Raw genomic sequence first — 21,707 nt, 5'->3', positions numbered from 1 at the left:
CTCCAGAGGCTCTGAAGTTCCAGATTGACTCCCAGCACCATGTTCAGCCAAGGCTCTGGTCTCTAAAAATGACTCACCTAAGGTCCCTTTCTGCAGGGTCACAGTACAAGAAGTATCTGTGGCAGTTTGGGGACACAGTAGCCTCTGAGGACACGTCTCTCCCTCCAGGACAGAGACCCGAGTTCTGAGCTGTGCTCATGGTCCTGGAGGGGCAGCCGTCGGGAAGCAACACACACACACACCAGGCCGGCAGTCCCAGAGACGCCACCCAGGGTGCTCCCCCAAAGTGGCAGCTCCCAGCCAGCCGGCCCCCAGCTTACCTTCTCTGTAAGCCTGCAGCCCCGGCTCCAAGGCTCTTCCTGGGGATGCTCGGAGCCCAGCGTTGGCCCGTGGGACTCTCCCACAATACACGGCCACCGGGGCCAGCACCTCGACTGGGGACAGAGCCGGGGACAACAACCATTAGCATCCTCTGAGATGGGGAGCAGTAGGCTGAAGACCGTCCCCCAGCCCTACCCCTCTCCCCGCCACCCACCTGCCCCTCCCGTGGTCCTTCACCCCCATAACTCCACGGACTCTGTCATCCCCAAAATGCTGAGCCCCGTGGCCCTGCCCCCATCTGCCACAGGGCCACACTTTTCATGGTCACCTGGGAGAGAACCCTGACGTCCCCACCCACCCTCAGGGGCTGAGCAGAGCCCCTGTCACTCACTCCTGGGGTCCTCATCCACACCGGGCCTCTAACCCCTCCTAGCCTCTCCACCCCAGCTCTACAGGGGCCCCCAGGCCTCAGCCACAAATGTGTGTTAAGTGGCTCCCTATGCCGGGCACTCTGCCCCACACACACACACAGGCCCTGTGACTCAGTCCATGGACAAAGCTCACCTGGGCCTCAGAGGGGCCTGAGCTCAAGGGGTGGAGGGGACAGTGAGTGAGTGGCATGCAGTAGCTGAGTGGGGATGGAGGAGGCGTCCACAGAAGAGTCAGGAAAAGAGGGGGAGACACAGCTAAACCTGTGCCCCTTTGCCTCCTCCACTCTCCACCCTGTACCCCTCCCTGGGCCAGGGAGCCCCCCACCCGACAGCAGCTGAGTGGGGAAGCCGGCACCCCCAGGGAGCAGGGCATGTCCCAGGCAGAGCGCAGCCCCGGCCCCCCCCCATGGCCAAGACCACTCCTCACCTGGGGACACAGCATCACGGGTGCCCATGCCCTAGCAGCACCCGGGGCTGGGCCTCCTCCACACACAGTGGGCACTTCCTGGGTTGGGAGCACAGTCCTGGGGCTGGAGAGGGCCCCAACCTGGGACATCGGGGTCCTGCAGGGAGGAAGGGAAGTAGGAAGAAGTCACCGGTGACAAGGGATGGGCACGGGAACAGACCCAGGGCCTCACACATGCCCAGCACCAGCACCCTGGCCCCATCTACCTATTCTGTGCACCCAGGGAGGGAGAGGCAGACAGACAAAGGGCAGAAAGGAAGAGACACCACAGCACTTCTCCACCATCTGCGGAGCTCCCCCTGGTGCTGTCCATGGTGCTCCCATGCGGTGCCAGGGCTCACACCCGGGACTCTGTGCATGGAAGGTCTGTGCTCTACTTGTCAAGCCATCTGCAACCCATGTGACGAACACAGTTTAAAACACTTCTTGGGAGTCGAGCTGTAGCGCAGCAGGTTAAGCACACGTGGCGCAAAGCGCAAGGACAGGAGTAAGGATCCCGGTTCGAGCCCCCCGGCTTCACAGATGGTGAAGCAGGTCTGCAGGTGTCTATCTTTCTCTCCCCCTCTCTGTCTTCCCCTCCTCTCTCCAATTCTCTCTGTCCTATCCAACAACGAAGACAGGCAACAATAACTACAACAATAAAACAAGGGCAAGAAAAAGGGAATAAATAAATTTTTAAAAAGAAAGTAAAACACTTCTCTGGAGAGTGGGCAGTGGTGCACCTGGTTAAACACACATGCTACCATGTGCAAGGACCCAGGTTCAAGACCCCAGTTCCCATTTGTAGGGGAAAACTTCAAACGTGGCGAAGCAGTGCTGCAGGTGACTCTCTTGTCTTTCTATTCCCCCTTCCCTCTCAATTTCTCTCTTCTCTCTGTCCTATCAAGTTAAATAAACTTTAAAATGAGGGGGCCAGGTAGTAGTGCAGCAGGTTAAGCACATATGGTGCAAAGCACAAGAGCCAGTTGGAGCCCTGGCTCCCACCTGCAGGGGAGTCGCTTCACAGGCGGTGAAGCAGGTCTGCAGGTGTCTGTCTTTCTCTCCCCTTCTCTGTCTTCCCTCCTCTCTCCATTTCTCTCTGTCCTATCCAACAATAACAGCAGCAATAATAACGATAAACAACAAGGGCAACAAAAGGGAAAAAATAGTCTCTAGGAGCAATGGATTCGTAGTGCAGGCACCGAGCCCTAGCAATAACCCCAGAGGCAAAAAAAAAGTAAAGCACTTTTCTGAGCTCTCATTCAGGAGCTTGAACTTCCCTGGTTGCGGCGGGAGGATGGGGGGCAAGCCTTGTGCTGGGTGAGCAGGACCTGGGTCCTTTCTGGGGTGTCTGACGGATTGCCCCAGAAACCAGTCCTGGGGGTCTACATCCAGAGTGCACACGTCTCTTTCCGCACCAAGCCCTACCCATGCATCCACCCACCCTTCCCTATGTCACCTCGTGTACCAAATCAAGCTTGTGAAACTTCTAGGCCATGTCTTTGTCCTGTTTGGCTGTTTGGCCACCCAAAATGTTCCCCACTCTCCTCCCAACCTCAGGGACTGGCCACCGGCTCTTTTTTTATTATTTATTTATTTATTTTTCCTTTTGTTGCCCTTGTTTTTTTATTGTTGTTGCAGTTATGTTGTTGTTACTGATGTCATCATCATTGGATAGGACAGAGAGAAATGAAGAGAGGAGGGGAAGACAGAGAGGGGGAGAGAAAGACAGACACCTGCAGACCTGCTTCACCTACCATGAAGCGACTCCCCTGCAGGTGGAGAGCCGGGGGCTGGAACCGGGATCCTTACACCAGTCCTTGCGCTTTGCACCACAGGCGCTACAGCCCAACTCCCTGTCCACTGGCTTCTGTCCTCACCTCACTTCACTGTCGTTCCTGCCCCCAAGTGTCTCCCAAGACAAGCGGATTCACCCACTTTTGCACATTCTTCTTTTCGACTGCGGACTGAACCTAGGAGCTCATGCACATATGACATCCTGTCTGAGCGGCTGAGCAGCCTCCCAGACCCAGTTCTTGCTCTTTTCATTTAGAGAGGAGGCACACCACAGCGCCAATCCATCACCCACAAGGCTCCCTACTGCTGTCCCTTGAACTCTTACACACATGGCTGAGTTCATGCTCTCCCAGCCCTTATGGATCCTAGACTGAGGTCCCGGGGCCCTGTCTGCACCCTCGCAAAAGAGGACAGCCAGGGCTGCTCCGAGACCCAGCCAGGACAGGGCCCACATCTCCCCATGTACCCCCTCCCCCCAGCTCCCAGAGTGCAGACAGGGCCCACATCTCCCCATGTACCCCCTCCCCCCAGCTCCCAGAGTGCAGACAGGGCCCACATCTCCCCACGTGCCCCCTCCCCACACCCCCCAGAGTGCAGACAGGGCCCACATCTCCCCACGTGCCCCCTCCCCACACCCCCCAGAGTGCAGACAGGGCCCACATCTCCCCGCGTGCCCCTCCCCACACCCCCCAGAGTGCAGACAGGGCCCACATCTCCCCACGTGCCCCCTCCCCACACCCCCCAGAGTGCAGACAGGGCCCACATCTCCCCACGTGCCCCCTCCCCACACCCCCCAGAGTGCAGACAGGGCCCACATCTCCCCACGTGCCCCCTCCCCACACCCCCCAGAGTGCAGACAGGGCCCACATCTCCCCACGTGCCCCCTCCCCACACCCCCCAGAGTGCAGACAGGGCCCACATCTCCCCGCATGCCCCCTCCATCCACCCCCCAGAGTGCAGACAGGGCCCACATCTCCCCGCGTGCCCCCTCCACCACACCCCCCAGAGTGCAGACAGGGCCCACATCTCCCCGCGTGCCCCCTCCACCCACCCCCCAGAGTGCAGACAGGGCCCACATCTCCCCGCGTGCCCCTCCCCACACCCCCCAGAGTGCAGACAGGGCCCACATCTCCCCACGTGCCCCCTCCCCACACCCCCCAGAGTGCAGACAGGGCCCACATCTCCCCACGTGCCCCCTCCCCACACCCCCCAGACTGCAGACAGGGCCCACATCTCCCCACGTGCCCCCTCCACCCACCCCACAGAGTGCAGACAGGGCCCACATCTCCCCGCGTGCCCCTCCCCACACCCCCCAGAGTGCAGACAGGGCCCACATCTCCCCACGTGCCCCCTCCACCCACCCCACAGAGTGCAGACAGGGCCCACATCTCCCCGCGTGCCCCCTCCCCCTCACCCCCCAGAGTGCAGCTCCCTGGAGGCCACACCTGGGAGAGGGGCAGGATGCAGAGCCAACTCCCTTTGGCAGAGAGCAAATCCCAATGCAGGAAGTAAAAAAACCTGTCTTCTGGCTGGAAGCTAACTACTACCACCAGTCCCACCAGGGCCCCAGAGGGCAAGGCCTCTCCTAGCAACCCTTGTGGCCAAACAGAGGTTCCAGCCCAGCCTGGCCTCACCCACCAGGTAGAAAAAAACACTCCTTGTCTGCAGGTGACGGGAAAAAGGTTCCTGAGGAGGAGCCAGACACAAGCATTTCTCCCCAGTGAGAGTAGAAGATTCTAGGGCTGGGGAGACAGCACAATGGTTATGAGAAACTCTTATGCCTGAGGCTCAATCCCCAGCACCACCATAAGCCAGAGTTGAGCAGTATTCTGGTCTCTTTCTTTGTGTCTGTGTCTTTCTCATTTAAATAACATTAAAATAAGAAGGAGAAGATTCTAGATCCCAGTGAGCTGAGAAAGAGAAATGATCAGCAAGGTGGCTGCTTTGGACAGAGCCCTGAAGGAATGTCCTAGGCAGACAGACCTTCCCCACTGGTGTCCAGGCTTCAGGGGCAGTGAGAATCACAGGCCCCCACAGGCTGCTGCTCTGTGTACCTAACCAGAGGCTAGACCTTCTGTGAGCGTTTTATGCAGGAAGGCCTTTGTGGTCATAGCCTTTGTTCTCCCTGTCAGAGTCGCCTGGGAACACCAGAATGCCAGTGCCCAAGGCCCCACCTCAGGCCCCTCCTGAAACAGGAAACAGCTCCACACTCTGAGGATCAGGCCACAGAGATTTTTTTTTTTTGTTACCTTCTGAGTGATTTGAATGCAAACAGGATGGAGGCTGGTGGGTTGTAATTCAGACTCACTTCACAACCAAATCCTGGCCAGAGGACCGTTAGCCAGAGGTGAGAGAGGGAGAGAGAGAGAGAGAGAGAGAGAGAGAGAGGGGAAGAAGAAGGAGGAGGAGGAGGAGGAAGAGGAGAAGGAGAAGGAGAAGGGGAGGAAGAAGAAGAAGAAGAAGAAGAAGAAGGAGGAGGAGGAGGAGGAGGAGGAGGAGGAGGAGGAGAGAGAGGGAGGGAGGAAGGATGGGAGAGAGAGAAAGAAGAAAGGAAGGAAAGGAAGAGAAGAAAAAGAAAGGAGAAAGGAAAGGAAAGGAAAGGAAAGGAAAGGAAAGGAAAGGAAAGGAAAGGAAAGGAAAGGAAAGGGAGGGAGGAAGGAAGACAAACAGGAAGGCAGGCAGGCAGGCAGGCAGGCAGGCGGCAGGCAGGCGGCAGTGGCGCACCCAGTTTAATGCACATGTTATAATGCGCAAGGATCCAGGTTCAAGCCCCCACCCCCTCTCCGCAGAGGGAAAGCTTCACAAGTGGTGAAACAGGGCTGCAGGTGTCTCTCTGACTCTCTCCTTCTCTATGCCCCCTTCCCTCTTAATTTCTCTCCATCTCTATATTTAGATATATAGCCAGCTGTATCTGAGACCTCGAGAGAACTATTGCAATTTTCACTGGAGGAGGACGGAGACATAACTCTGGTGTCAGAACAGTGTGAAATTATACCCTATTGGGAGTTGGGCGGTAGCACAGTGGGTTAAGCGCACGTGGTGCAAAGCACAGGGATTGACGTAGGGATCCTGGTTCAAGCCCCAGGCTCCTCACCTGCAGAGGTGTCGCTTCACAGGTGGTGAAGCAGGCCTGCAGGTGTCTTTCTCTCCCCCTCTCTGACTTCCCCTCCTCTCTCCATTTCTCTCTGTCCTATCCAACAACGACATCAATAACAACAACAATAATAACTACAACAATAAAACAAGGGCAACAAAAGGGAAAATAAAGTTTAAAAAAAAAGAATAAAACCTATTTCTTAAAAAATGATACCCTATTGTCTTATATTTTTGTAAATCACTAATAAAAAAAATACTTTTAACAGCCACCAGGAGCAGTGGATTTGTCATGCAGGCACCAAACCCCAGTGACAACCATGGTGGCAAAAACAAAACAAAACAAAACAAAAAATGACCCTATTTCTCACAGCAGCCTGTCAAAGTATATTTCTGCCTCAGTTTCTCCAAAGTGGCTCATGTCTAGGACCAGGAGTGAAGGTTGGGAGTATACCAAGAGGCCTGAGATAGTACTAAGTTCAGAGGTCACCTCTACTGCAAGGGCCTCAGGGCAAGACTGGCTCCCCCACCTCCACACAGCACCACAGCCTCCTCGGGCGGCATGGAGATAAGTCAAGATGACTTCACCCAGGTGTGGAATAGAAAAAACTAAAGCCAATGGAGGTGAGGTGAGGGGGAGTCACAGACCTTTGGTGGTGGATGTGGTGTAGCACTATCCCTCAGTAGTCTTACATGATCTTGTGAGCGATTAGTAAATCGCTAATAAAAATAAGAAAAGGGGAGTCGGGCGGTAGCGCAGCGGGTTAAGCGCACGTGGCACGAAGCGCGAGGACCGGCATAAGGATCTTGGTTCGAGCCCCCGGCTCCCCACCTGCAGGGGAGTCGCTTCACAGGCGGTGAAGCAGGTCTGCAGGTGTCTATCTTTCTCTCCCTCTCTGTCTTCCTTTCCTCTATTTCTCTCTGTCCTGTCCAATAGTGGTGATATCAATGACAACCATAATAACTACAACACCTGGAGCTCAGCTTCCCCAGAGACCCATCCTACTAGGGAAAGAGAGAGGCAGACTGGGAGTATGGACCGACCAGTCAACGCCCATGTTCAGCGAGGAAGCAATTACAGAAGCCAGACCTTCTACCTTCTGCAACCCTCAATGACCCTGGGTCCATGCTCCCAGAGGGATAGAGAATGGGAAAGCTATCGGGGGAGGGGGTGGGATATGGAGATTGGGCGGTGGGAATTGTGTGGAGTTGTACCCCTCCTACCCTATGGTTTTGTTAATTAATCCTTTCTTAAATTAAAAAAAAAAAATTTAAAAAAAAGAAAAAAAATAACTACAACAATAAAACAACAAGGGCAACAAAAGGAAATAAATAATAAATAGATATAATTTTTTTAATTATACAATTTTCAGGCTGGGGAGATAGCATAATGGTTATACAAAAAAAAAAAACTCTTATGTCTGAGGCTCAGTGGTTCTAGGTTCAGTTCCCAGCATCACTATAAGCCAGAGCTAAGCAGTGCTCTGATAAATATATATATATATATATATACATATATTTTTTATTTAAATTGCAGCACAAATGTGTACAAAGCTTCAGGGGGAGGGGAGTCGGGCTGTAGCGCAGCGGGTTAAGCGCAGGTGGCGCAAAGCACAAGGACCGGCATAAGGATCCCAGTTCGAACCCCGGCTCCCCACCTGCAGGGGAGTCGCTTCACAGGCGGTGAAGCAGGTCTGCAGGTGTCTATCTTTCTCTCCTCCTCTCTGTCTTCCCCTCCTCTCTCCATTTCTCTCTGTCCTATCCAACAACGATAATAACTACAACAATAAAACAACAAGGGCAACAAAAGGGAATAAATAAAATAAATATTAAAAATATAAAAAAATTAAATAAATAAAATTTAAGAAAGCTTCAGGGGGTTGCATCAACAGCACAGCACCTAGAACCCCACCCCAGCCACAATTCACTGAATGCCAGTTATCCCTAACGCTGATCAAGGGACCAAAGAATGACCACCCCTTACAAGAACAGCCAGCTCTGCCCTCCCAGCCAGAGGCTCCTGGGGCCCCTGCTTCTGGCCCGTCCCCCTGCAACTCTGGATTGTACAAGAACACCAGCACCTGTGTCCCAGCTTGGAGGTGACCATCATCTACTCCTCCCACTTCAGCTATGGCTCCAGAGGCTCCAGGGTGGCCAGAACCACAGGAGTAGAAGGGGACAGAGAAGCAAAGGTTTCAAATGAGCTCACAGCTTCAAGGAGGAATGTCAGTCCCTTGCACAGCCCAAGGAGAGCCAGTGCACAGCTCCCTGTCTACCTTGCTCCTCAGGGAGCCCGGCTGAGACTCATCCCCAGAGAAGGACAATGGGGTCAGGCTCAGCAGAAGAGGAGGGACAGGCTGGGGGGTCTGGGGAAGACAGTCTCCCCAGCCCCACAGACAGAGATGAGAGAGAGGGGGAATGTCACCACAGCACCACTCCTGTCCCCAGGGCTCCCATATGGTGCCAGTGCTCAGCCCAAGGCCTCACACATGATAGGCATGCACGCTACCCGCTGAGCTATCACTTAGCCCCCAATCCTAGTTCTTGAACCTAGAATATACCCTTCTAGCAAAATACACACAGAAGAGAGACCTCAGCGCTAGCACCCGACCCCTCCCACACCCTGCCCCCTCCCATGCCCAGCTCAGAACACCCGGAACCTGGCCTTAGGGTCAAAGGCTAATGGAATCCTACCTTTCACTCTCCTGCAGTAACTTGAGGGTATTATTTCACTCCTCCAAGCTTTGGATTCTTCATCTGAGACAGGTCCCACCAAAGTTCTTGATAGAAGTGTTAAAATCCCTTGTGAAAAACATCTAGCAGACGCAGAGATGGCTCACCCAGCAGAGCACTGTTTCCCACTAACTGGGGGAAAAGAAAAAGAGTCTGGTGGGAATGATAAGTAGCCCCAGCAAAGCGCCGAGCAGCAACCATGAATGAATGAATCGTACTAACAGTCATAGAAATGGTCAAGGACGCGGCTCAGCAAAAGGCATACCTCACACCTCTCATTCCATCTGCTGCCTCCCCAGTCAGGTTTTATTCACTTTATTTTTATTCTATTTTAGTTCATGTCATTTTATTTCACTTTTTTAAATTAACTTTTATTCATTTATTGGATAGAGACAGCCAGAAATCGAGAGGTAAGGGGGTGGTAGAGAGGGAGAGGGAGAAGGAGAAGGAGAGGGAGAGGGAGAGGGAGAGGGAGAGGGAGAGGGAGAGGGAGAGGGAGAGGGAGAGGGAGAGGGAGACCTGCAGCCCTGCTTCACCGCTTGCAAAGCTTCCCCCCTGCAGGTGGGGACCGGGGGCTTGAACCTGGGTCCTCGTGCATGGTAACATGTGCGTCAACCAGGTATGCCACCACCTGGCTCCTTATTCACTTTGTTTTTTTTTTTTTTTTTTTCCCTTTTTGTTGCCCTTATTGTTTAACATTGTTGTGGTTATTGATGTCATCATTGTTGTTGGCTAGGACAGAGAGAAATGGAGAGAGGAGGGGAAGACAGAGAGGGGGAGAGAAAGATAGACACCTGCAGACCTGCTTCATCGCCTGTGAAGGGACTCCCTTGCAGGTGGGGAGCCGGGGGCTCGAACCGGGATCCTTACGCCGGTCCTTGCGTTTTTGCACCACGTGCGCTTAACCCGCTGCGCTACCGCCGGACTCCCTATTCACTTTGTTTTAAAGTAAATGGGAGGGTCTGGGGAGACAGGAAATTGGTCACGCCAAAGACTTTCATGCCTGAGGCTGCCAAGTCCCCGGTTAAATCCCCAGCATCACCATAAGCCATAGCTGATTAAAATGTAAATAACAGAGAGAATGGTAGGGAGAGAGACAGAGAGGAGAGAGAGCATATCACTGCCCCGCGATCCGCGGAGCTATCCTTGCTTGATGCCGGCTACGGTGCCCCTCCATGGTGGTAGGAAGCAAACCTCACACGTGGTCAGACACACGACCTCTCTACGGAGCAATCTCTGGGCCTAAGATAGAACATTGTGGAGATGCTGGGAGAGGAAGGAAGAAGTTAAGTCGGATGAAGTCCGTGTGACCTGCTGATCAGTTTGCTCGTTCTGCAGAACTTACTAGAGCCTGGGGCTGGGGGCAGGAGATGGGGTGGCTGAATGGGTGGCAGAGGGAGGACAGGGAGTCTTCGGGATGGAGCTGGACCCTGAACTAGCTGGACAGGACAAAAGGCACTGGCTTGGGCAGGTCCACACAGCAGGCCTCAGACCCCAAAGGGGACAGCAGTGCAGGGAGGTAGAGGGAGCGGGATGGAGGGGGAAAGAGGTCAGGAAGTGCGAGCTGTGACCACAGAGCACGAGAGCCAGGTGAGCACAAAGTTCTGGAGCCTGTGTCTGAGCCCAGAGACAACATGCAACCCCACTCTCCCTCCCCTGGACAGGGCTGCAGGCACAGTGACTCTCCTCTTCTGGTGGGACACTGGCCACTCTGGGAGCAGCAGCCCCACACCCAGCTCCACCCAAACCAGGGGGAGCCACCCTTGCCCACCTGACCCTTGTGGGGGGCATGCCAGGGTCCTTGCCCAGGCTCCTGGTCCCACCCGTGATGGACATGACCCAACTGGGGGACAGTCACAGAGAACATGCCTCCCACCATACCTGTACCCTTCCAGACTCTCTTAGTGCCCCCTGGGGCTGCACCCACTGGCCACAGATGCCATCACCCCTGCCATCTTGGGACTCCTGTAATCCCTCCATCCTCCAGACAGAAGGAGATGGGGGAGTGGCAGCTCAGCTCACAAGCCCTAAGGGACTTCAGGAAACGTAAAGCGCCAAACACAGCGTGCTGCACATGTAATAACTCAATGTTAGCTTGTTGAATTAATGAGTGAGTGAATGAGTGAATGAATGAATGAATGAATGAAATAAAAAGTAAAGCACTTCCTTTATACACACAGTGGAATACTACTCTGCCAATGAAAAAAGAGCCTATGTCTTTTGAGACCAAATGGATGGTGCAGGAGGTGATCACAGTAGGTGAAATAAGGAAGACACTACCAGATGTGAGATAGAAATAACTAAACCGACAGTTGGGTGGTAGCACAGCGGGTTTAGCGAACAAGGACCGGCGAGAAAATCCCGGTTCGAGCCCCCGACTCCCCACCTATAGGGGAGTCACTTCACAGGCAGTGAAGCAGGTCTACAGGTGTCTATCTTTCTCTCCTCCTCTCTGTCTTCCCCTCCTCTCTTGATTTCTCTCTGTCCTATCCAACAATGATGACATCAGTAACTACAACAATAAAACAACAAGGGCAATAAAAGGGAAAATAAATACATATTAAAAAAAAAAACTAAACCAAGCACACTGGCAAGAGGGTAATGATAGTAACAGCCAGACCAGCTCTGAAAAGTGTGGTTGTTATCAAAAGGAACATGAAGCAGAGGCTGGGGGGTGGTAAGAGCTACCTTTGGTGTGATGCTGCTCCAAGGAACTTTGGTAGTGGGTGCGGGGCTCCTTATAGACACAGAAAAGCGTGAAGCTCTGTGTCTGGGGTCGTCACGATAGTTCACTAGGATAGCGGGCTGCTTTGCCATGTGCATGACCCAGCTGTGAGCCCAGCTGCCACCAGGTTAAAGGAAGCTTTGGTGCTGTGGTCTCTTTCATTCTGTCTCTGGGAGGAAGGGAGGGAGGGAGGGAGGGAGGGAGGGAGAAAACTAATCCCCTAAAACTGTATAGTATTGTAAACTCGTGTTAAATCAATTTAAAAACATAAAGCACATCCTCACAGCCGGTCTTGGTGAGAAGGGAACTGGCACTTCTGAGCTCCACACCAGATGCTGGGTCTTTCTGAACCAGATCAGCACAGTGGACAGCATCATTCTTGTCTCAAAGTGAGTGAGCACCAGGCTGGAGGCCACGGAGCCCCACAGGGAGGCGTCAGGGCTGCCGCCTCCACTCCCGGAGGAGGACCTTGGTCTCAGAGTGTGGACACTGGTGCGGACAGGCCTGGGGCTGGTCCCACTGCTTGCTGGGAGGCTCAGGGGCATCACTCAACTCCTCTGGGCCTCCACTTAGCAGCAAATGGGATAAGACTATCTCACAAGGTTACGGACACAGTCAGGAAAAATATGAAGGGGAGTCACGTGATGGCATCCCTGGCTAAGTGCTCACATTACAGTGCGCAAGGTCTTAGGTTCAAGCCCCTGGTCCCCACCTGCAGGGGAAAAACCTCACAAGTGGTGAAGCAGGTCTGCAGCTGTCTCTCTGTCTCTCTTCCTCTCTATCCCCCCTTCACCTCTCAATTTCTGTCTCTACCCAATAATAAATAAATAAAATCTTTAAAATATATATGACAAAAATTTTTTCTACCAGAGCACCGCTCAGATCTGGCTGCTGATGGTGCCGGGGACCAAGTGTGGAGTCACATGGATGCAGGTCCTGTGTTCTGACTCTGCACTGTCTCCCAGGCCCTGAGAAGCATGTAGTGGTGCATCTGAGTTGGCCATTACCTGATCTGCCTTGCAAGAGTCACTGAAAAGAGTGTCACAGAGAAAGAAACAAGGAACACTTCACTCTCCACAAGGTGGCACACAGTGAAACAGACTCAGAAACACACACCATAGAAATATGGGACAACTTTAAAGAATGAAAAGGAAGGAAGAAATGGATAGAAGATGTTCAAGAATGGTGAGATGGGAGTTGGGTGGTAGCACAATGGGTTAAACGCACGTGGTGCAAAGCGAAAAGACCAGCATAAAGATCCCGGTTCGAGCCCCCGGCTCCCTATCTGTAGGGGAGTCGCTTCACAGCTGGTGAAGCAGGTCTGCAGGTGTCTGTCTTTCTCTCCCCCTCACTGTCTTCCCCTCCTCTCTCCATTTCTCTCTGTCCTATCCAACAATGACGACAACAATAACTACAACAACAATAAAAACAATAAAGGCAACAAAAAGGAAATATTTTTTAAAAAAATTTTTAAAGAATGGTGAGACAAGAACTCATATATACACATATATATAATGTGTAACACTTTTTATTTTTATTATATTTACTTATTGGCTAGAGATAACCAGAAATTGAGAAATTGGTCTATAGCTGGCGGCCAGTGTTGGGTCTTTCTTTGGTTTCAAAACCGCTATTACCTTCGCACGACGCCAAACTTTGGGCATAGACTCAGATACCAAGATGTGGGGACAGGAATGAAGCGAGCCACTTCTTTGCCGTGGGACCCAGGTTAAGAATGAGTTCTGGGGTGATGTTATCATAGCCAGCAGCTGTTCCCAGTTTTAACCCTCTTCAAAGCGTCTTCCAGTTCAGACAGTGTAAAGGGAGAGAGTTTTGGAGATGGACAAGATAACCGGAAGTGGGATGACCACTCGTGGGAAATTTCTCTTTTCCAAATTGGGTCGATCTTAGCACGTCCAACTTGAGTTAGGTGACTGGCCACTGAGTTTGGAGATACGGGAGGATGGGAGACGGGAGGGGGTTGGCTACCGGCACCCAGCTTCCAGGCCTTCCTACTTGAGTGGGTGAAGTTCAGACTTTCCGTGAGTTGTTGCCAGCGGGCTTGGCGTGCTGCATCCAGGGAGGCAATGAGATGGTCAGCCACATCTGGATCGCCCGACTCATCATACTGCTTTAGTAGTTGCTCGCATTCAGCATCAAGACAAGGTGTATAGTTAGCACGTCTCCCACGAAGAATGGCTTGGGAAGCTGCTTTGAAGATGGCTTGGCGGAAGCGCCTGTAGGAATCTTCAGAGGGGATAGAGTTAATTGGAATTGCAGGAATAGATTTGTTGGTAAGATCACTGAACAGACGCCAGTTTGCTTTCCGAAAGTTCCATCTTAGTTTCTCCGAGCACAGAATCAGTGGGAGCTGGAGACCAATGTGGATGATAGCTGGGCGGTGATGACTGCGCGGGAAGATCTTGAGAACTTGTCTCGTAGCGGGAAAGGCTTGGCCGTTGACTGTGCTAATCGAGCACAGGTCGGGTGACGAGTCTTTATTCCATCTAGCACTGTGAAAAGAGCCTGGCTGTTTGGGATCGTATAATAGGGAGAGGTCATTCGCTGAAGCCCAGTCAGCTAAGATAGAGCCGTCAGCATGAGTGGAGGAATATCCCCAGTCTTGGTGATGACTATTAAAGTCTCCAACGTAAACGGCGGGGTGATTCGGGCTAGGCAGGACCTCATTATCCCATGAGGCACTGGGAGGCTTATATACATTGACGAGCTGAATAGTTCCAATAGTAATGGAGTCGTAGAAAGTCGAAGAGGCCGTATGGTAAACGTTCCGTGTGTTACAAACTCCTTGAGAGGCTGCTTCTGTCACATATTTCTCATCTTACAGAGAAATTCCTATCACCCGCCCAAGTTGGTTTCCGCCCAGGAAGATCTACCTGCGAACAAGCCCTGGCCCTCTCAACTTACATTGAAAATGGATTCCAGCCACAGAAACCCAATGTAGAAAGGTAGAAAGCAGAGGGAAGGTTAGAGCCCCCTGCTCCCCACCTGCAGGGGAGTCGCTTCACAGGCAGTAAATCAGGTCTGCAGGTGTCTATCTTTCTCTCCTCCTCTCTGTCTTCCCCTCCTCTCTCCATTTCTCTCTGTCCTATTTAACAACGACGACATCAGTAACAACAACAATAAAAAACAGGGCAACAAAAGGGAATTAATAAATAAATACTAAAAAAATAAAAGAAAAGAAAGAAAGAAGAGGGAAGCAGGGATACAGTGATCTAAGCAGTGTCTTTTTTTAATATTTATTTATTTATTTATTTTCCCTTTTGTTGCCCTTGTTGTTTTTCATTGTTGTAGTAGTTATTATTGTTGTTGTTACTGATGTTGTTGTATAGGACAGATGCCGGACTAGCCTGAGGGTGTTTCTTCCCGGGCACATGCTCTCTGGGTTGGAGAGAACTCTGCCGGAGCCAACCTAGGCTGCTGCATACTCAGCGACGGGAGAGGAACCAGGAACTCTTATGGCTGAGCGGGAACGCAATGCCATGCTGGCTTTATTCATCTGCATTTATAATTTCCAGGAAGTAAGTGATAGGGTGGAAAAAGGAAGTACGTAGGATAAGGGGGCGGAGTGGAAAAAGAGTGCAAACCAGTGGGGATTAAACCAGTGGAGATTAAAAAAAAAAAAAAAAAAAAAAGAAAATGGATTCCAGAAGAATTTAAAGACGGGTGCTGTCTTTGTTGATCTCACAGCAGCCTATGACATGGTCTGGCACCGTGGTCTTCTAGTCAAGATCTCAAGATGCCTGCCTCCATGGGTGGCCAACACTATATCGTTTCTTCTCCAAAACAGAAGATTCCAGATGCATCTGGGTGACAAGTCTAGCAGATGGAGACTTGTCTCAAGTGGCCTCCCCCAGGGCTCTGTTCTGGCTCCTACGCTATTTAATATTTACATCAATGACCTCCCAGAAACTTCTTCAAGGAAGTTCATCTACACCGATGACATCTGCTGTGCAACTCAGGCATCCAAGTTCGACATCCTCGAGGAAACACTCACGAAAGACATGTCTCTGATATCTGATTACTGTAAAAAATGGCGACTAATCCCTAGCACTGCAAAAATGGTATCATCTGTTTTCCATCTACACCATGCCTCGGCCTCGCGTGAGCTTAATGTGCAGCTTGGCGATACGAGAATCCGGCATGAAGTCCAGCCAGTCTATCTTGGCGTTACTCTCGATCACACTCTGTCATTTCACAAACATCTCATAAAAACTGCAGCAAAGGTGGGCGCGAGGAATAACATCATTGCAAGACTGGCCAGCTCCTCATGGGGCGCGAGCGCTTCCACACTACGATCATCATCTCTGGCATTATGCTATTCCACTGCAGAATACTGTGCCCCAGTATGGTTCCGTAGCCCCCATGTCCACTTGGTCGATTCCAAATTATATTCCTCCATGAGGATAATTTCTGGAACCATCCGTTCCACCCCGGTTCCATGGCTGCCAGTTCTTAGCAACATCGCCCCGCCAGATATTCGTCGGGATGCGGCATCATCTAAGTTCATTTCCCACGTCTACGCTCGACCGGACCTGCCAATATATGCGGATATCTTCACCCACCCTGTCCAACGCTTGACGTCTCGTCACCCAATCTGGTCCCCTGTGCCTACACTGAACTTCTCTGTTCCAGTCTCTTGGAAACAGAGTTGGCAGTCAGCTGAGGTCAAGAACAAACACCTCATCACAGACCCCTGCAAGCGTCAACCCGGCTTTGACCTAGCACGTTATGATTGGGCCCTCCTCAATCGCTATCGAACAGGCCATGGCCGGTGTGCAGCTATGTTCCATCGCTGGGGAGCCAGAGACGACCCGAACTGCCCCTGCGGCTACAGACAGACTATGACCCACATAGTCAACGACTGCCACCTCTCCAGATTCAAAGGAGGTCTCGAAACTTTACATCAGGCCCAACCTGATGCTGTTGACTGGCTATGGAAGAAGGGCAAACGCTAGAAGAAGAAGAACCAGAAATTGAGAAGAAGGGAGAGAGAGAGAGAGAGAGAGAGAGAGAGAGAGAGAGGGAGCTGCAGCCCTGCTTCACCACTCATGAAGCTTTCCCCTTGCAGGTGGGAGCTTGAACCTGAGTCCTTGCACATTGTAATATGTGTGCTCAACCAGGTGCACCACCACCCAGACCCCATGTGTAACACTTTTATATAACACATTTACATGCATATAGTCCTCTCCGTCTTGTTAAATGAAGTCATTTTCATAAACTGTTCTTTAAAAAAATCTTCTCATTCTTCTTACCATATCTTGAGGTTCTTTAATTTGGTGTGTGTGTCTGAGTCCTCTTGTTGCTATAGCTTCTATCTGTTACCACATGACCTACATTTCTCTGAAAGATGACCACCGCATGGTTTCACTCATAGGTGCAGTAGAAAGAACTGAAATGCATACACTCACACATGGCAGACTGTAGCTAAGATTTGGTGAAAACTCTGGTGGTCATCCCTGGGAGGAAGGGGGGAGAGGCAGGTGGGGGTGCAGAGAACTGTGGTGGTGGGTGCAGTGTGAAACTCCACCCTTGTAATCTGCTGATCTTGTATACTGCTATTAAATCACTAAAATAATAAAAATAAATAAATAATAGTACACTTGGCACCTAGCAGATACTCAGTAACCAGTGGCTATGAATGTTTTTATTTGTTTGTTTTCTCACCTGAGCACTGCTTAACTCTGGCTTATGATAGTGTGAGGAATTGAGCCTGGGGCTTCTGGGGTCTCAGGCATGAGAGTCTTTCTGCATAATTGGGGCCAGGAAGTGGGGCACCTGGTTGAGTGCACACTTTACCAAGCCCAGGGACCTGGGTTGGAGCCCCCACTCCCCATCTGCGAGAGAAGAGCTTTACAAGCTGTGAAACAGGTCTACAGGTGTCTAGTTCTCTCTCCCTCTCTGTCCCTGTCCCAGGAAAGCCTGTGGGTGACAGAAAGTCTGTGCAAGCTGTGTTTCAAAAACCAGCAAAGGGACCTGGTGATGGTGCACTGGTAGAGTGCACATGTTACCATGCACAAGAGCCTGGGTTCAAGCAGGTCTCGCAGTCATAAAGACAAACAACAACAAATCTCAGTCAGAGAGAGACAATTTGGGTGAGTGCTTAGTTCTCCAGGAAGACCAGGGACAGAGGGATATGAGGGCAGGGCGAAAAATGGCAGCCCAGGGCCCAGTGATAACTCAGGCTGTCACAGCATAGGACTTGCACCCCGAGGCTCCAGTTTCAGTCCCCAGCACTACAGTATGCCAGAGCTAAGTGGTCCTCTGGTCCTCTCTCCCTCCCTCCTCTTTCTAAATAAATAAATAAATAAATAAATAAATAAATAAATAAGCAAATGTCCAGAGCTCTGGTCCACTAGGGAAAGATAGAAACAGGCTGGGGGTGTGGATCGACCTGTGAGCGCCCATGCTCAGTGGAGAAGCAGCTACAGAAGCCAGAACTCCTACCTTCTGCTCCCCATAAACACCCTTGATCCAGACTCCCAGCGGGGGGAGAAGTGACAGGAGGAAGATAAGAGGACTCTGCACTCCAGCTCCATCAGCACCCAGAGAGACAAAAGGAAAAGGAGAGGGGCATATGGAGGTAGCTACAATGTTATGAGTGGCTTAGAGTGGCAGAGAGGATTGAATCAGGAAAAGAAGGGGCAACTATGTATAAATATGGACAGAAAGTTGTAGAGAAGATGGTTGGCCCATGTCTACAACTTTAGGGGAACTGTGGTGGATTGCAGTGGGGAGAGTGTAGATTTAGAACTCTGGTGGTGGAAATGGTATGGATTCGAACCCCTGTCAACATGTAATTCTGTAATATAAAGGCAAATAAATAAGCACATAAATATATATATATATTTTGTATATATATATACGTATTTAAGAAAATGGGGCTCCAGGAACACAGTGGAGCTGAGCGCTGAGAAAGGAGAGTGGAGGAAACAGCACCAGGAGGAAGGCAGGCACTAGAGAGGTGGCTTAAAGTCAGAGGGAGCTGCTCACATGTACAAAGCTGCGAACGCCCAGTACCACCAAGAGCAGGTGCTGGGGGCACTGTGCGTGCAGAGGACATGGCCTCTATGTAGGCAGCCTCAGCCATTGCTATCTGGTCAGGTTTGAGACATGCAGATTCTCTGCCCAGAGACTCACTGCCGGCATCTGCCCCAGAGGAACCTTCACCCGTGTGAACAGAGGACGCACAAGGATGCTCCTGGCAATTCTATTGCAAACACGCAAACCTGGAACTAACCCCCGGGCCGAACACTCAGACGACTAGACAGGGCGGGACACTGCAGAGGGACGGTCAGTGAGAGGTCAGGCTCACAGGACTCCGAGCTGCAGAGCTTCTGTCCAGGTGAAACGCAGGGAAAGAGGAATGTCAGCACCTCCTAGAAGGGCCCACACAGGTAGCAAAACTATGGGAAAGCCAGGGAAAACAATGGAGCGACTAGCCCCCGAGGGGGCAGGAGGGGGCTGTGATGAGGGACACCCCCAGCCCGGGGTTGGGGGCTCAGGGGTGCCTGTTCTTTGCAGTGCCCTGGGCAGTGGCTGTCCAGACGTTTACGCTGTGACTCTTGATTCAACTGTTTGTGGGTTTTAGACATTCCCCTCAGAGCACCCAGCTGAGTTCAAGGCAAAACATGAGCTTCCGGAACAGGGCTGGTGAGCAGAACCTGGTGCCTGGGAGGTGACCCTGGACTGGGGGAGACTCAGACTGGATCTCGAGATGGGTCTCTCCCTGTCTCCCACCCCCACGAGCCTACCCCTCTCTGAATCTGCAAAGCCAGGGCTCCCTGGGCTAAAACAACCATTCTGTGCACTAGGCAGGCCCAGGGGTGGACAGGCTCAGGCCCTGTCCTGTTGTGTAGGGAGGGGGAGGAGTGGGGATGGGCAGGTGGCACTTGCCTGGCTCAGAAATAGCTCAGTTTCTCATTTTTGACATCTGCCCAGGCTGGGTCCCCAGACTCTCCAGCCCCAACCCTGCATGTTGGTATGCATGAGACCCCTTCTGTTTCATTTGGTTTAAATTCCCCCTGCTTAACACTATTCTATTTACATAACCACTTCATTCTATTTATATAACCGCTGTTAACAAGCACCTCCCTCCAGGGCATTGGTTCAATCCCCACTGTTTCATGATATGTTTTTGCTCCACCCCCCCTCCTTGTCACACTCTGATTGTCACCAGTCACTTTTCTCTCCACCCTCTCTATGTCACACCCTGTTTCCACCCTACTTGTCAAGTATATATAAAGACAGCATTGTGAGTTTTAGAGTACTTTACCTTGAGTTTAGCTTAGCTCGGCTTAGATTGTGCTGAGTCCTGCATGAATAAAGAGATACTGCCTACAGCTCAACTATGAGTCCCTGGTCGTCTGTTACCCGCCCGTGAAGCCAGCCCGGAGAAAACAACCTAACCCATCGAAAACGACACCTGCAGATATGCACCCACAGAGCAGAAGCTCCTGCCGGGCTCCCAGTTCCCGCCAGTGTGGGCCCTGGCCTGGAGAGGTGGTCCTCGAAGCCCCATTCTGCCCACACTTGTGTGAACAGGTGTCCGCAGAAAGAACAGCATCAAGTCCAGGGACTCAGCCAGCGAGTGCCCTCTGTGCTGTCTCCACACCGAACGAGGCTTTTGTTAACCTTCAGCAGAGGGCAAGGGAGATAGATACTCAACATGTCGGTGCGCAGGACGTGTATGCCTGAGGCCCCAGGGTTCCAGGTTCAGACCCCCACAGCACCATACGCCAGAGCCAAGAGATACTCTGCAGATACTGGGCTGTCAGAAAAGTCACAACACACATTTGTGTAGAAAAAAAAAAACAAATAACATGACTTTAAACAACCCAATAGTTTTTGAAAGGAGGTACTTAAATATCAACTAAACTCTGGCATTACAGGTGAAAAAAACAGGCTCAGAGATGGCCTCTATCCACACAGCCTTATGAGAGCAGGAGTTAGAACTGGAATTCAGAGCAGGACCCCACCGTGTACCTAGGGTGGAGACACACAGAGCCTGAGCCAGGTGTCCCCACCCACCCAGGTAGCCTCTGAGCTGTGGTACTCGCCCCAAGCAGAAGACACTGACAGAGGCCACCTCTGGCACCTTCCAGGACAGCACCACCCCTGCCTGAAGAGCTGGCACAGGCCTCCGGCTCCCTTCTGCCCTTAGCCTCCAGGGGCAAGGCCCCAACACCCCTCCAAGGGGTTCAGCTGCACAGATACCCCCTCTGACACACACACACACACACGGTCACCTGAGCCACCTGGCCGGCTCAGCACCTCTCACCTCCCCGTCCAGTGGCTGGACTCCCACCCCGAGGGATCCAGGTTCCAAGGCGTGTCTGCAGGCAACACTGCCCAGGGAGGCAGTGACAGCAGCCCCTGCCCACCTGCCTGCCCAGCCCAGCCCCACAGGCCCGGGCCACAACCTCCTGTCTGGGCAGGTTCTGGGGCAGCCGGTGCCCGCAGCAGGCTAGCTGCTGCTCTGCCAGGATCTCCTTGAATAAACAAGGCTGCATAGCAACCAGGCCTCTCAAGGAGACCTGGATGCCGACATGAGGGAGAGAGGAACCAGGAGACCGTTCCCCTTGGCCTCCGCTCCTCTGGGGCCCAGCCAGGCACTGGGTGCTCCCAGTTGGAACTCCTGTCCCAGGAGCCGGGACACCAGGGAGAGAGATAGAAAGAGAGAGAGAGACGGGGCGAGGCGGTGGTGGTGCTCATGATATAGCGCACACGTTACAGTGCATAAGGACCCAGGTTCAAGCCCTCAGTCCCCACCTGCCGGGGGAAAAGCTTTGCAGGTGGTGAAGCAGTGCTGCAGGTGTCTCTTGTCTCTTTCTCTCTATCACCTCCTTCCTTCTCAATTTCTGGATACTCTATCTAATAAATAAAGATAATAAAAGAGAGAGAGAAAGAGAGAGAGCCCCAGGACAGCAAGGGAGCTCACGGCAGGCCTGGGTAGGATGCTAAGGGCAGTTGGGCCTGGTTCCGCTGCAGCCGGGCTCCAGGCCCAGCTCCAGTTCTGCTCACAAGCTGCTCAAGAAGCAGGAGGCAGAAACGGGCACCCAGGCCCCTGGGCTTCCAGGGGCTTCAGGGGCTGCGGGGGCTACAGAGCTTGCGTGAGTCCCTGTCGATCTCTTCAAGCCATGTG

At 52.2% G+C, this 21,707-nt stretch overlaps 1 protein-coding gene across 1 annotated transcript in view; it reads right to left on the bottom strand.

The window, feature by feature from the left end:
* The window catches only part of TOGARAM2 (TOG array regulator of axonemal microtubules 2), a 53,697-nt gene extending 32,745 nt beyond the window's left edge, over positions 1-20,952 (bottom strand). The window contains exons 1-5 of the mRNA XM_060188421.1: positions 20,844-20,952; positions 20,143-20,333; positions 8,782-8,948; positions 1,180-1,315; positions 321-434 (exon numbers count right to left, since the gene is read on the bottom strand). Of these exons, the coding sequence (XP_060044404.1) occupies positions 321-434; positions 1,180-1,207 (142 nt within the window). The 5' untranslated portion in view covers positions 1,208-1,315; positions 8,782-8,948; positions 20,143-20,333; positions 20,844-20,952. The remainder of the gene's footprint in view (positions 1-320; positions 435-1,179; positions 1,316-8,781; positions 8,949-20,142; positions 20,334-20,843) is intronic.
* Positions 20,953-21,707: the final 755 nt, after the last annotated feature.

This window comes from Erinaceus europaeus, chromosome 3 (genome assembly GCF_950295315.1).
Source record: "Erinaceus europaeus chromosome 3, mEriEur2.1, whole genome shotgun sequence".
NCBI lineage: Eukaryota > Metazoa > Chordata > Mammalia > Eulipotyphla > Erinaceidae > Erinaceus > Erinaceus europaeus.
This window is presented reverse-complemented; position numbering and strand designations above follow the sequence as displayed.